At 41.0% G+C, this 13,997-nt stretch overlaps 1 protein-coding gene and 1 long non-coding RNA gene across 6 annotated transcripts in view; one reads left to right on the top strand and one right to left on the bottom strand.

Moving 5' to 3' along the window:
• Positions 1-13,997, bottom strand: part of TRIQK (triple QxxK/R motif containing) — a 45,042-nt gene that overhangs the window by 18,622 nt on the left and 12,423 nt on the right. For all 5 annotated transcript variants that reach the window (XM_081919638.1, XM_081919640.1, XM_081919639.1 and 2 more), the window contains one exon: positions 10,345-10,425. In XM_081919638.1, the coding sequence (XP_081775764.1) occupies positions 10,345-10,405 (61 nt within the window). In that variant the 5' untranslated portion in view covers positions 10,406-10,425. The remainder of the gene's footprint in view (positions 1-10,344; positions 10,426-13,997) is intronic.
• On the top strand, positions 10,442-12,448 carry LOC309374584. The gene is made up of 2 exons (XR_014170634.1): positions 10,442-10,736; positions 12,368-12,448. It is a non-coding gene; the product is annotated as an uncharacterized lncRNA (long non-coding RNA).

Raw genomic sequence — 13,997 nt, 5'->3', positions numbered from 1 at the left:
TTGTCCGGGAAGTAGTAGGAATGTAGAAAATGTACATTTTGTAGTGAAAGCATTTCAAAAATCGTTTGGCCATGCATGCAACCACACGCCGTTAAGTGGTTTGCTCGCTATCGCGCCATAAATCCCTCCTTTGCATAATAGGAAATAAGGGCGCTCATTTCCCTCCAACTAATACAAAATGATACGAAAGGCTCTATCACACGGGGAGCTGGGATATTTAGAATATTAATTGAAAATTTCAATTGTAAAAAAAGTGCTGCTTCAAATAAAAGGGCTCCCATTTCATCATCGCTCAAGTTAATAGCAAGCCAATTGACTGCAACATAAGCAGCATTCATAGCGGTCTTCTGCAACATCTTACGATGAACATCCCTGGTATAGAGAGCTCTCCCCACCCCCGCCCCTGGCACACGGGGGGGGGGGGCGGGAAGAGGAAGAGAGGTTTGCTTTAATACCATTTCAATTGCTGCGATTAAAGATGTTTTAGGAGTCTTCAGCTAACGGAAACATTTTGATATATATTGAATATAGTCAAAGCGTTAGTACTCAAAAGAGAGAGCATGGGAACCCCCCACAGCTCTTCTCTTTTTTTTTTTATTCAGGTTTAATGGTAGCTCAAATCACTGGCCATTTTTCAATCTTGAGAGATGGAACAGCTTGACACTAATAATACATTTGCAAAGGACACATCATCATTTAACACAACATTAAGTGCTCAGGAACAACTTTTTTTTACAATAGACACAACGTGTTCTGAGCTCAGGGTTGACATATCATTACATTTTATGCTACAAAGATAATCCAGCCAGCCATTCATGAGAGGTAAATTAATTTTCAAGCAACTGTATTTCAGCTTTAAGCCAACAAGAAGGATGCATTAAAGTGAATAAGTTTATTTTATGCTATCAGCAAGGGTTTCTTTAGCCTGAATAAAAGACTTTCTTGAGTATACCAGTATCTATACCTTCAATTATTTCCACTCTCCCTGCAGTTTCGACTCAGAATTCTGCTTGTATAAGTTAAGCTACAATTTTAAACCCATAAAGCAGCCATCTCACGCAGGCTGAATGAACACGGGAGGCAAAAGTGATACAAGGAGGTGGGAAATGAAGAGCGACTTCATATGCTGCAGCCTCTGTAGGGAGGCCGCTCAAACCACAAATATGCATAGTGGACCAGAGCGTTTGTAAAACTTACTGAGTGCCAGAAAGGTGGTGGGAGGTTCTCTGCAAACCAATCAAGGCAGCAGATATGAATGCTTTCTGCATAATTGCAGGCATGTCCAAGCCAGCTTGATCAGACCAAGGGGAGCAGGAATGGTTTTTCATCAGAAATCTCAATGATCTTCACCATAGCTGCTACTGGCATTGAGACACTAAGTAATTTAATGTTCCATATCCACGTAGCTTTTAAAGATCAAGCTTTTACTTTTGTGCTGCTTTCAAACCTACATTCACTAGTTCATGGGCAGGTCCTAAGGGCCTGTGGCATCATTTCAGCTCTCCAAAGGGAGGTCCCTAGAAATCACTTCATGCAAGGAATGATTTGCCACAGTGCCCTGGGACCAACAGTCCAGTCATCCACGTTCAACTGGACTGCAGAGAAGCTGTAATACATTTCAGATAGCATTTCTGTAGTACTGAGCTGAAGAAATGTGAGTGGAGTGCACCTTGGTACAGGGATGTAACATGGAGCTTTCTCCACAAGGATGTGTTTCAAATGACAAGGTTGCAAGTATAAAGACTGAAACAAAAGCAGAACAAATTGAATCTGAGAGGAACTCAGCTCCTATAAACTGGAAGGGCTTGGTCTTTTGAGATATTCGGCCCAGAACGTTTGCATCTCAGAGCTATTCAGGAAACAACTGGCGGGAAAATCTGACTTCCCAATTAAAGTTGACCACTTTATAGCAGTAGTCTTTCTTTTTCTTTTTTAAATAAAATACGCCAGGCTGATGCATTGATACTTTAGAAGGGACATGCTTCTCCAAATATATCATCATTGTTTGCACATGCCATGCTAATTAAGTATATTCTAAGAGCAGCACAGCATTGCATATGTTAATGCACTGGCGGCCATGATAGGAAGATATTAGATGTGGAAAATAGTGTGGGAAATGACAAAAAAGCCCATCATGTTCTTCAAAGATTTATTCAAAAACTGAAACATTTAACAGAATTGACAGGAAAGAGATCTCTTCTTGTATGCAGCGGTATTATCTCCCACTAAATTTACTTGTGAGGAATAATCTCCCCAAATCACTCATAATTTTAGCACTCCAAAGTCTTCAGGGCACTTGTAATTCCACACTACTTCGCTTCAACATAAATGCCACCTGACAGGTCTTAACGAAAAGATGAATGACATCAATAACAGCTTACACTAAAGAGTAGAGGCTGTACATATTTATGAGCAACTGGAGCATTGGACCTCAGGTGAAATGAAATAATGAACAACAGTTATACCAGGAAATATTAGCAACCAGCTAGATTCAAAGGTATCCATGCTGATGTCAAGAAAAGGTACTGGAATTCCCAAGCCTCTTAACTCAACAGCAGACGAACTAATTTAAATAGAACACTTTAAAGCAGAGGTAGGGAACCCCAACCCACAGGCCAGATATGGCAGCCAAATTTCATCAAGTCTTCTGGGTCCCCTTCTCACCATCAGCTGTTCAGCAGGGAGGGGAAAGGGCTTTGATGTGGTACAAAGCACAGGATTGCAACTCCTTTCTCTGCATGAAGATCAAAGCAGAGTTAGAAATGTCTCAGCAGACTTGCATTCCTTGCAAATATGCAAAAAGTGGTCCATATATTTTGCAACTGCATGCATAACATTTGTGGGTTACAATTTCATCTTGAAGCTTGAGACTTTAACTAGTTATAAGGCAGGACTTGCAATTCAGCTGTGCATTGACTTTATTTGCGTTCATTTTCCAATATTGTTGAGGTGGATATTTCTTTTGGCCCTTTGCACAGTCAGAACAGAAAAAGGGTCTTGCAAAGGAGCCACTGGGAACTGTCTCCCTGCACACCATTTCTGTTTGAAGTAGCTGCACAGATGCTATAGTGAAGGAGTAATGGATCAAAGGAGAGAAACAATCTCTGTCTATCGTAACAGGAGGACCCACACCTTGCCTGAGCCTTTTGCTTATAATGAGGACATTTTTAGCTTGCCCACTTGCAATTTTAATTCAGTTTGTATTTATTAACTTCCCCATTAACACGTTTCCCATTTTACACGGGGGCGAATTTCATTGGCTTTATTTACTAAGCTTTTAAAAAGCAATCATGTTTGAAGGCTTAATGATTGTTTCAAAGAGATTTTACGACACCCCTTATAAAATTATTATTGGTCCTTAACCTTCCAAAGTACTTCTAAACTGCACAAAACACTGCTTCACCCATATATGACGGGCTCTCTGGATTTGCCTGCAATGGTTTCAAAACTTCCTGTTCTCTTACAGTGGGGCACAAAAGCAGAAATCAACATGCAGTTTGTGGAATTTGTGGCTTTTTCAATCAAGTGCTCGGTGACTTTGAGAAGTAATCGGGAGATCCTTCCCAACCACACGCTGGGATAGAGGTTTTTAAGCCTTGGGTGCTCTCTTAGGGCACCTAGGGCACCGTATGAGTGAAGAGGACACAGCGGCAATGAGCTGGGGAGACAACTCTAAAGCAGGATGGTTTCCGGACAATCTTACTCGGAGGCTGTTGGTTTGGTCTTTGTTTCCGCTCCATCTCCTCTCCCCATGCCTTCCCTCAACTGCTGGGCCTTCTGGCTCTCGTCTTTGCAGTTTATACATTTACCACACTGAAGTTTTAAAACAGAATGATGAACTAATGCTCATGTTCACTCTCCGTGATTTTTTTGCATTGGCTGCTACAACCCTCTTTTGCCTCTTCCTTCAAATCTTCAGTCTTGAGTTTCATCTCTTTCTCTATTCTGCTCATTGTTACATTACTCCTCTACACTGGGCTCCCTTCTTCCCTCCTCTCACATTCTTTTAAGACTTCTATTGCCTTGCAGAGGTCTTCAGTCTCTTTCTTCCTCTTCTGCCAACTCCTCCCTCTCTCCATATCCCTCCGCTCTTCCCTTCCTCTTCCATGAACCCGCAAAGTACATTTTTTTCCTGCTACTTCCTGACATTTGGAACTTCTTCCTGCCATCTGGCTCCTCCAACTCATGTGTGTAGAAACACCAATTAAAAACTCACCTTTTTCAACTCTGGCATTCTCAAACTCATTCCCCCCCCCCCTCTACCTTTCTGTTGATTTGCTGCGTTTGTTGATTATTATCATTTCTAGAGCATAAGCTTGAGGTTGGGATCTGTAGCTTTTCTTTGGATCCACGTGCAGCACCGAAAGCTACTGTGTTGCTCTAGAAATAAATAATAAATGCAGGAGTAAAAGATCCACTAGAATTCTTCTCGGCCGTAAAACATAGAAAAGAGGCTGCCATGACCTCCAACCCTGATCAGCAGCCTGGACTCTTGACAAATAAGGAATCAGCTGAATTGAGGAGACAGTGCAAACTGTGGGGGCAATCTAGAGTCTGTCAGTCAGGATCCCTTGGGCCAGAGAACCCTAAATAGCACCCCTTGAGCCAGATCCCCTGAGGAACCAGTTCCTGAATGCCACTGCACGCAGTGCACAAGGCAGAAACTGAAAGAGAAGTGACTCCTTTAAGGCTGCCTGTTCTTCCTTTGCCTTTTCAGATCAGTGATTCCGGAAACCTTTCTTCAAACCATCATGTGACAACTAACCAGTTCAGAGTTGGGGAGAACACTTCTGAGTATATACCTACTCTTCACAACTCCCAATTTAGGTGGACCAGGCTTGCCATCTTTAAAAAACAACAAACCAGGACAAAAGTAGTCCAGCTGACTCGCCCAATTAAAATTAACCCAAGTTGCATCAACTGTCTACTTTCTGAAACGTAACCAGGTAATCAAACAGTCAAGTAGTCCTTGTAAAGCATTTGGACTTTGTTGGATACAAGGTGCTACACATATGAAAAAGTATTAAGTGTAATTATTGGTTCAATATCATAATGTATTGCAAGAGCCATCTCCCTGATGGCATGTTATAAAAAGGCTCATAAATTATATTTACTACTAGTATGGAAAACAATTGCAAAAGAACCTCTTTCAAATTGACTCTTGCTATTACCGGACTTCAAAATCAATTTCTCATTTATAAAAAATTAGTATTAAATATTTATAGACAAATGCATAACGATTTCACTTTCTGGAATTAAACACAGGCCATGGCAGGGCACATGCACAAAAGCCTTATTAATAAAAAATAAAAAATGGTCAGCTTTCAAAATCTTCAAAGCCAGTCAGATGAATTCATGGAGAATAGGCTTGTGATCATGACAGTCAAGATAGAGAAAACAGACCCTCCACCTAGCTGTTCATCCCAAGGCACAATAAAGAATCTATTTTTACAGTGTTGAGACTGGAATTGTGCTCTATGGATATCACATGTTGACTTTCTTATTGTTTTGTCATATGACTACTAGCCACAAGGTGCAGGTAGTGCATACTCAGTACTTCTTCCCAGTAACAACACACCCCGTTTGTCTATAACCTTTTTGTGAGGATTATATATCCCTGCCTTCTTAATGTCCCACATCGTCCCTCAAGCTCCTGCATGCTACCCACTAATCCATCTCTCTAACCCCCATGCAGTACAAAGTCTGTATTACATGTGTGAAGGATGCACACATGCCAAGCCAAACTAATGCAACATTTTCTCTCCAAATTTTATAGATTTCCAGCATTCTATAGACTAGTCCTTCCCCCACAGCAGTTGGGATCATTTGTGACATTACAGCAGCTTCAGCCAATGTGAGAGTGGGAAACTGGCAAGAGGCATCAGGCACTTAAAAAACGAACAAAAAACAAAAAAAAACCCTCAAAGTATATATATTGTGGTTCATAAGTTTTATATGACTGTAAGATACATCAGTGACAATCAGGTATTTATTTGACAGGTTAAAAATACTGTACTGTTAAAAAGTGCCGTGCTGGAAACAAGCACATTTCTGCTTCTTTAACCTGTGTCACTTTGATGGTTTTACTGTTTTGTGCTGGGAGCTCAAGGGATGCATGACAAAGGTTAATAGTTACTACAGTCGCTCAGCATGAATTTCCTATTCACTTCAACAAAAGGAAACAACCTGTTTAATTCATGATCGTATTCTTCCATTCTTTTGAATTGTACAGTTGACTGTGATGGAAATAGCATCCATTCTCTTTAAAATAAACTAGAATAACACACATGGCAGAAATACCTCGGAACTTCGGATGTGTTCATTTGCAATGCAAGGAATATAGTCCAGGTTTGTGGAAGACATGCCCCTTCTTCTCTTTTACGACTTTTCAAAACTGAACACGGAGGTAGCAGAAGGAATCAGGAAGGGGCAGTAAGCACCCTCTTTTTCATGTCACCCCAATCCTCATAACGCCCCAGTGTGCTGCTTCCATGCACAACTGTACACAAAGGAAGGGAGGGAGCAGGAGCTCCATGGCTAATTCTTCCACATGTTGGTAATGTATGTCTACAAGGAATGGCTGTAGATTAATGGTAAACCTGTTGCCTTGCATGCAGAATGCATCAAGTTCAACCCCTTGCTTCTCCAGGAAGGGCTGAGAATGACTACTGCGCTAGTAGGACCAATGATCTGATTTGGTATAAGGCAGCTTCCTACATCCCTATGGATCATGCTCTTAATTGGTGTTGGGACCAAGTACACACTGCTCTTATCTAATCTTTCTGGAGAAGCTGAATGTTACCAGTGGAGCATGGAGTTACTGCTGGTTGGAATATGTGGCAGCCCACGTCCAATGGGAGGAGAAAACACTGTCGACACAATCCCTTTCTCCTTCTTCTAAGGTAGAAGCAGAAAGTCCACATGACAGTGATTTTTCAGGAGGATATGTGTTCGAATTTAAACAGGAGAAGGTCTTTTTTAAAGAAAGGAAGCTATTTATGTATTCAGAGCAGTTGCAGTCTACATTTTGCATCCCCATTACACTGGTGATGGCAGAGGTGGTTTTCAGATTAATAATAATATATCATAGAACATAATCAGCATCCCAGTAAATAACACACTTGCTTAACTAGAACAGTTGTAATGAAGAAGAGTTCATGGAGAGAACTTCCCTGACTTGAAACAATGGATTAAAGACAAGCCTTGGCTGTCTGTAAATTGATTCTCAGTAGTTAATGAATATGAATTTGTGCTACCTAAAATACCTGACAGCACAGGCTTTGGTTCTCTTTACATAGTTTTTCTTCTTTGGTGTGACTGCTAAAACCAATCAATTAATGATAAATTGAGATTCTAATACTATATATGCCCCCTTTTGATCCAAAGGTTTTCCCCAAGCTTACAAGATGCCTTGATATTATCTAATATGTGCCAAAATGTAAGAGCAGGCAACCAGTTCCATTCTGAATGCCTTGTGGTGCATTTAAGTGTTGTGCAATTAACAGACCATTTTTGTGGTGTTTTGCGATGATTAACAACTTTACACCCCCCAAAGTCTAAACTAATTTGGTAAGCCTCTTTTATGTTTTCTGAATTCAAATTATTAATGGCTGCAAATCCCTCTGCTGTACAACTCCAGTGCAAAAGTACTTATTCAGCCATCTTTACTAAGAACCAGCAAGTCTGCCTTACTGTGCTCCACAGCAATACCTTACCATTGTGTTAGTCTTTTTTGTGTTGCTGTTAGTTATGTCAGTGAAGTTCATGATTAAATAAATTATCATTATAATTACCTGTCTCAGAATATGAACCTGGACTGTTCATGTTTGGTAGAATGACAATACAAGCACCTATTTCCCTAAAAATTTCTTCTCCATTTCAGATTGTAATGAATACGGCAACAGCAGCATTTCAGCTTAAGAAATGCTCCCCACCCCCGGTATCTGAGTCCTTAGCTCGGCCATCAGACGCCCAGAAAACTAGGGCTTGGTGCTCATGGGAATTTTGTGCTTCAGGTTGTCCCCGATGTACTGTGTACAAACACGATATTCTACTTAGGGATGACACATGAATTCTCCTGATTCAATCTCCATTGCAAGTACTGCTGTTCTGTTAGCACGGGAAAGTATCCTAATGCTTTGTGGTGTCTAATTCTATTCAATATAATTCCCACAAGGAAATAAAAATAATCAGTGGCTGGATATGTAAGCTCTGGAGCATGCAGCTCAGACAAAGGAAAAAATAGATGCAGCTGGCTATGTAACAACCCAGAAAAGTTCTACAAGGGCTGCAAAGAGACAGTTTGAAACTGACATGCTTGAGTTCAGAGAAGTCATTTCACAGTAGAGGTGAAATTAACTAGCTTGAGCCAATTTGGCAACCCCTTGCATTCATTGCAGAGGCAGGAAGCAAGTATTGTATGCAAACCCGAGAAGGAGCAATCAGGGTTGAATTTTCCAGAACTGACTGCTGGTTGTGCAAACCGTTGCACAACCAAGTGGGAGGGTGGGGAGGAGGGAAAATACTTGAAGTCATTGGTAAATTCCACGGAAATCTGAAACACCCTACAAAGCTTCCATATTGGAGATGATGAAGGGAATGAAAACTCTGCAGTCTCCCTAATTCCACTATTGTAACTGAAGAGGTACCTGAAGGAGTTAATGCACAGAGACTAAATGCTGTTTGGATATTTGGAGTAGTTGTGCAGGAAGCCTTTCTGTCTGCTATCCACACACAAAAAATGCCAAGGTGGTGGTGTGTGCATGCCATATAAACTCTAGCTGATGAAACCTATGGTAACTGAGGTACCTAAACAGATAATGTGAGAACAAAGGAAGGTTTTGTGTCAATTTTTTAAAAAAAGATTTTAATTCTCGTGATAGAAAATTGAAGCAGAGCTCAACAGTCTATACAGGAGAAGGAAAAGCAGTGGGCCACATGAAATCTACCCTGATCTAGAAGTCCTTCCCCATGTGAATCAGAACATTCATTCTTATTTCTTTTTTCAGTTTGACTTGCCTTAAGTGAGGGCAACTTAGGCAGAAGAAGAATATCTAGTAATTGATGCTCATCACTGCAACAAACTAAGGCAAATAACATGTGTTCCCTGGATTCAACCCTCTGGAATGGCCTGCAAGCTATTTGGCTTCAGACTGAAGGCCAACTCTCATTCAGATGCAGATGGAAAAAACAGTGTCAGAGTTTGGACCTGCAGTGAAGCACATGTGTGATTAATTGCACCCAAACCTCTGTTTTTCAGTTCCAGTCCACATCCCAGCACACCTTTGCTGAACAACTCACTGTGCTGATTCGGCTCATGCTGGGTGGCACCATTTCTGACTGCAAGTGGGGAATCACACTGTGAATGCTCAATCATATACAATGGCTTCTCTACAAATGCAAAACAATGCCTCGCCTTCTTCCCGGCAACTATTTCTAAATGTGCAGGTACATTTTTTATATGATAATCTAATTTACAGCTTTCAGTCTAATGCGGTACAGCCCACCAAGAGCAGCAGCATATGATTCTCTGGCTAATGTGCTGTAGCAATGCAGGATAATGCCCACATGGGAAACTGAAGAATTGGATGCACAGTGAAGCAATCACATGTTCACTTCATCACAGGTCCAGACTTAGTGTGAATGCAGCCTCAATGCAACAGATTCTCTATATTCAAACAACCCACAGTTCAAGCTACCCTCACCATTAATCAGTTTGGAATGTGCTATATCCAGCTACTCTTCTTTTAACCGAAAGAGTCATGTTATCACACTGAGTTTCACTTTGCCTCCAATACTTTGAGTTAATCTGAGAGTACATCATATCCAGTGAAACCATTACAGCAAGATGGCTCTCCAGATGTTGTTGGTCTCCAACTCTCATCGGCTTGAGACTAATGGCGAATAGTCAAGAATGATAGTCCAGCAACATGCATTAGAAAGTTGAATCAATTCAAAACATGTTGTTAGAAGGCAAGTAAAGTACAGTCATACCTCAGGATAAATACGCTTCAGGTTGAGAGCTTTCGTGTTGTGCTCCGCAGCGACCCAGAAGTAACGGAGCGTGTTACTTCCGGGCTTCGCCACTCGCGCATGCAAAGATGGTCAAAATGACATCACACGCATGCACGGAAGCGGTAAAATGCGACCCGTGCACGCACAGACGCGCTGCCGCGTCTTACGTTCTGTTCAGGATGCGAACGGGGCTCCGGAACGGATCCCATTCGCATCCCGAGGTACCACTGTAATCTGCTTTAGAACTCACTATCTTTCCTACAGGAATGTAGCACTCACAAAAACTAAAAAGAGAAAGAAATATATTAAGTAAAAAGGGAAATGTTTTACCTATTTGTTTTCTGTGCTGCTCAACAGGAGCTCTTGCAGAAGAAGAATCTTTTCTACCCATTTTTTATGTGTCCCAGAACTCTGTAAGGAAAGAGGGAAAGAGTTTATCAATATCTATGGTTGTAAATGGTGTGAGTCATCCTGAATGCTGTCCTTGCAGCAGGGCAGCATACCAATACATCTAATAATTGACTCAAGAAATAACTACACAGATGCACACATGATTCTATGATTCCAAGTGGGTGGAGCAATTAATGTAAATTTCACCTTTGTACAGTACGTTAGCTCCTACACACCCCTCACAGTCCTCCATCAGGTAAGCAAGGGACATTATCAGAGTCCAGGGACACACCTAGAGGAAAACACTAAAGGATGTGTGAGAGAGACAGCAGGTACGTATGGCTGGGGAGAGGATCTGGCCTGGGGAGAGTCCAGAGGATCAGTCAGAGAGGCTTAGAGGCTGACATTTCCCCCCATGGTGCTTGAAATTCCCCATTCTTGATCTAACCTAACGCGTTTCACATCAACAATAACTTTATAGATTACGTGGCTATTCATCATCAGCTCTCTACAAAGGCACACTACAGGCTTAAAAGGATACTGGAAGATAGTTCAGTTGGTAGAACTGTAGAGACTCTTAATCTCAGGGCTGTGGGTTAGAGTCCCACGTTGGGCGAAAAGGTCCTGAATAGCAGGGAGTTGGACGAGATGATCCAACCCTACGGTTCTATGAAAACAGGTTTAACAGTGTCTCCCTCCCCCTTTTCTCAGGAAAACCTAGGAATGTGGTTCAGTCAGGGAAGGGGGGCTACAGAACTGCTAGAATCCCAGCCACATTACAATTCCTTGGATTCTTTATGGGAAGTTCTAAGTGGTATGAAACTGATGCAGATTCATAATGTAGATGTGACCCATGTAATACAATGAATGCAATAAGGATAACCTCCTCACCTACCAATCCTACACCTCACCTCACACAGAGACCTATGTGCTTGTCTCCCCCCACCATCAAATCTGCAATGCTGCCATATTCCAGATGACACAAAACAGGAACAAAGGCTAGTAAAGTTGATGATACACAAACTTTTATGTGCAACATCCACTTCGCAGCTTACTTTATTTGCTTGAAGAAATAGGGTTTTTTATTTGCCTTTTGCTAATTCAATACCCTTGGAACGTTTGCAACAAAATGTCAGCAGTGAAAAAAGACTGCACTTTTTGCAGCTGCCAGTAAACTATGAAGCGAAAAAATAATATCTATTTTGTTCTTTAAAAAAACAAAAAAGTTTGGCCTAGTTAATATGAGCCACAGAGACCCTCCTGGATGTCTGTGTGGTTCAAGCTGTCACTGATTTTGCAGTAACCAAGACCTCTAAAATTGCTGTGACTTTTCTTTGTTCTTCAAAGCTGCGCAGTAATCATCATTCATTTCGACTGCTTTGATGGTTAGATAGCAAACTCCCAAGAAACCCAGAGAGACATTAGCACATACAGCCACAATGTCTAATAAGACAGCTATTTGCATAAAAGATCAGCCACAATTTAAAATGTCTTGCAATAGATGTGGAAAGGGAATAACAGATCTATATTAGCATGTACGAAACCGAGATTGTTTTCACAATTTAATTCCCAGGGGACCATAGCTCATCACCTTCCCTTGTAGAAAAAAAACCACACCAAAAACTAAAACCTGCATTCCCTGAGGAACTAACTTGCTATGAGCCCAAGTTAAACTAAAATATGGATTAATAAGAAAATATATTCATTATTTATGAATCCTGCTCAGGAATGGTTTTCATTGTATCAGTTTTTTATACCTCATGAAATACTTTGAAAAGAAAACTGTCAGCCTTTCATTAAACTAAAATGGTTTCCGTAAAATGATGCAAAACACTGAGGGTTTTTTTTTTTTAAGTAAACAAGAAATGAGTTCAATCCTTTCCCCGCTGTACTATTACCAAAGAGTAATAAAAAGATGCTGATTGAAACCGAAACAATAATTATCTTTCTTTTTCTTTTCCAGCAAAGGAGAGTTGAGTAGCAGCTTTTGGAAGGCCTGAGTCAAAAAATAATAGGAACATTATTTGGGAAAGCTTTATGCAGGTATGAAAAGCTTCCTGAAGGTCTGTATAGGGAATGAAAAGGCTTGCCCATTCAGAGTGATGGCAATGTCAGTTCAGGAAACATAACTATCCTCTGAATAGGCTTGGTGATGTTGTCACATGGCTTTATCTGACCAGCTGTATAGTGTTCTGTTATCACTCTCACTTACATGATCCCTGACTGGCAGAGATCACTCTTCCCATGAAGACATGTGATTTTCTTACATTGCTGTGGGGTCATGTAGGAAAAACTTCACGTGTTGTTCTTGAACCTGAGTGTCCTATTATCAGCACAGGGGGCACTAATGTCAGACTATAATTGGGGAGGCCCAGAATAAAATCCCTTCTCAACCAAGAAGCTTGTTGGGTGACCTTGAGAAAGTCACTATTTTTCAAGGATAAAATGGAGAGAAGGAACCATTTACAGTGGTAACTCAGGTTAAGAACTTAATTCGTTCCAGAGGTCTGTTCTTAACCTGAAACTGTTCTTAATCTGAAGCACCACTTTAGCTAATGGGGCCTCCCACTGCTGCTGTGCCGCCAGAGCACGATTTCTGTTCTCAACCTGAAGCAAAGTTCTTAACCCGAGGTAATATTTCTAGGTTAGCAGAGTCTGTAATCTGAAGGGTCTGTAACCTGAAGCATCTGTAACCCGAGGTACCACTGTATGAGCTCACTGGAAGAAAGGCAGGCTACAAATATGACAAATAACTAAATCTTGCCTGCCAATGCTTTCGCCCCCATAAAAGCTTCTCCTGGGGTGACCTAACTAGAGATAAGTCCCATGGCTGTGAAAGCCTGTTCCCCTTATAATCCAGTACACTGGTACCTTGGTTCTCAAACTTAATCCGTTCCAGAAGTCCGTTCCAAAATCAAGGCACACTTTCCCATAGAACGTAATGTAAAAAGGATTAATCCATTCCAGACTTTTAAAAACAACCCCTAAAACAGCAATTTAACATGAATTTTACTATCTAAGAAGACCATTGAGCCATAAAACGAAAGCAACATTCCATGTACTGTACTATAAAATAAGTAAGACAGTATTGTAGATGATAAAAAATTAAAATTATTTTTTTTTCTTAACTACACTGATGATAGTCATTGTTTGGATCAAACAATCAATCAGTAGCTGAACTGAATTTCACACAGTCACAAAAACAAATTAACTGAAAAAGCCTCAAAAACAAAACGCAAAACAAATAGCAAAACAAAAGCGCCAAACTTAATTCATTCTGGAAGTCTGTTTGACTTCCAAAATGTTCAGAAACGAAGGCACAGCTTCTGATTGGTGCAGGTGCCCGAGAAACAATAGCCAACAACTGCATCGAACATTTGGCTTCCAAAAAACGTTTGAAAACCAGAACACTTACTTCCAGGTTTTTGGCGTTTGGGAACCAAGGCATTTGAGTATCAGGGCATTTGAGAACCAAGGTACCACTGTACCTGGACCATAGTAATTTAAACACTATAGCAGCAGTGGTAACAGCTGACCCACAGCCCAGGCTTAACCTTCCAAGTAATTTATCTCCCACCCCTGCCCGCCATTTT

Source organism: Podarcis melisellensis (genome assembly GCF_964234715.1).
Source record: "Podarcis melisellensis genome assembly, chromosome: 7".
Lineage (NCBI taxonomy): Eukaryota > Metazoa > Chordata > Lepidosauria > Squamata > Lacertidae > Podarcis > Podarcis melisellensis.
This window is presented reverse-complemented; position numbering and strand designations above follow the sequence as displayed.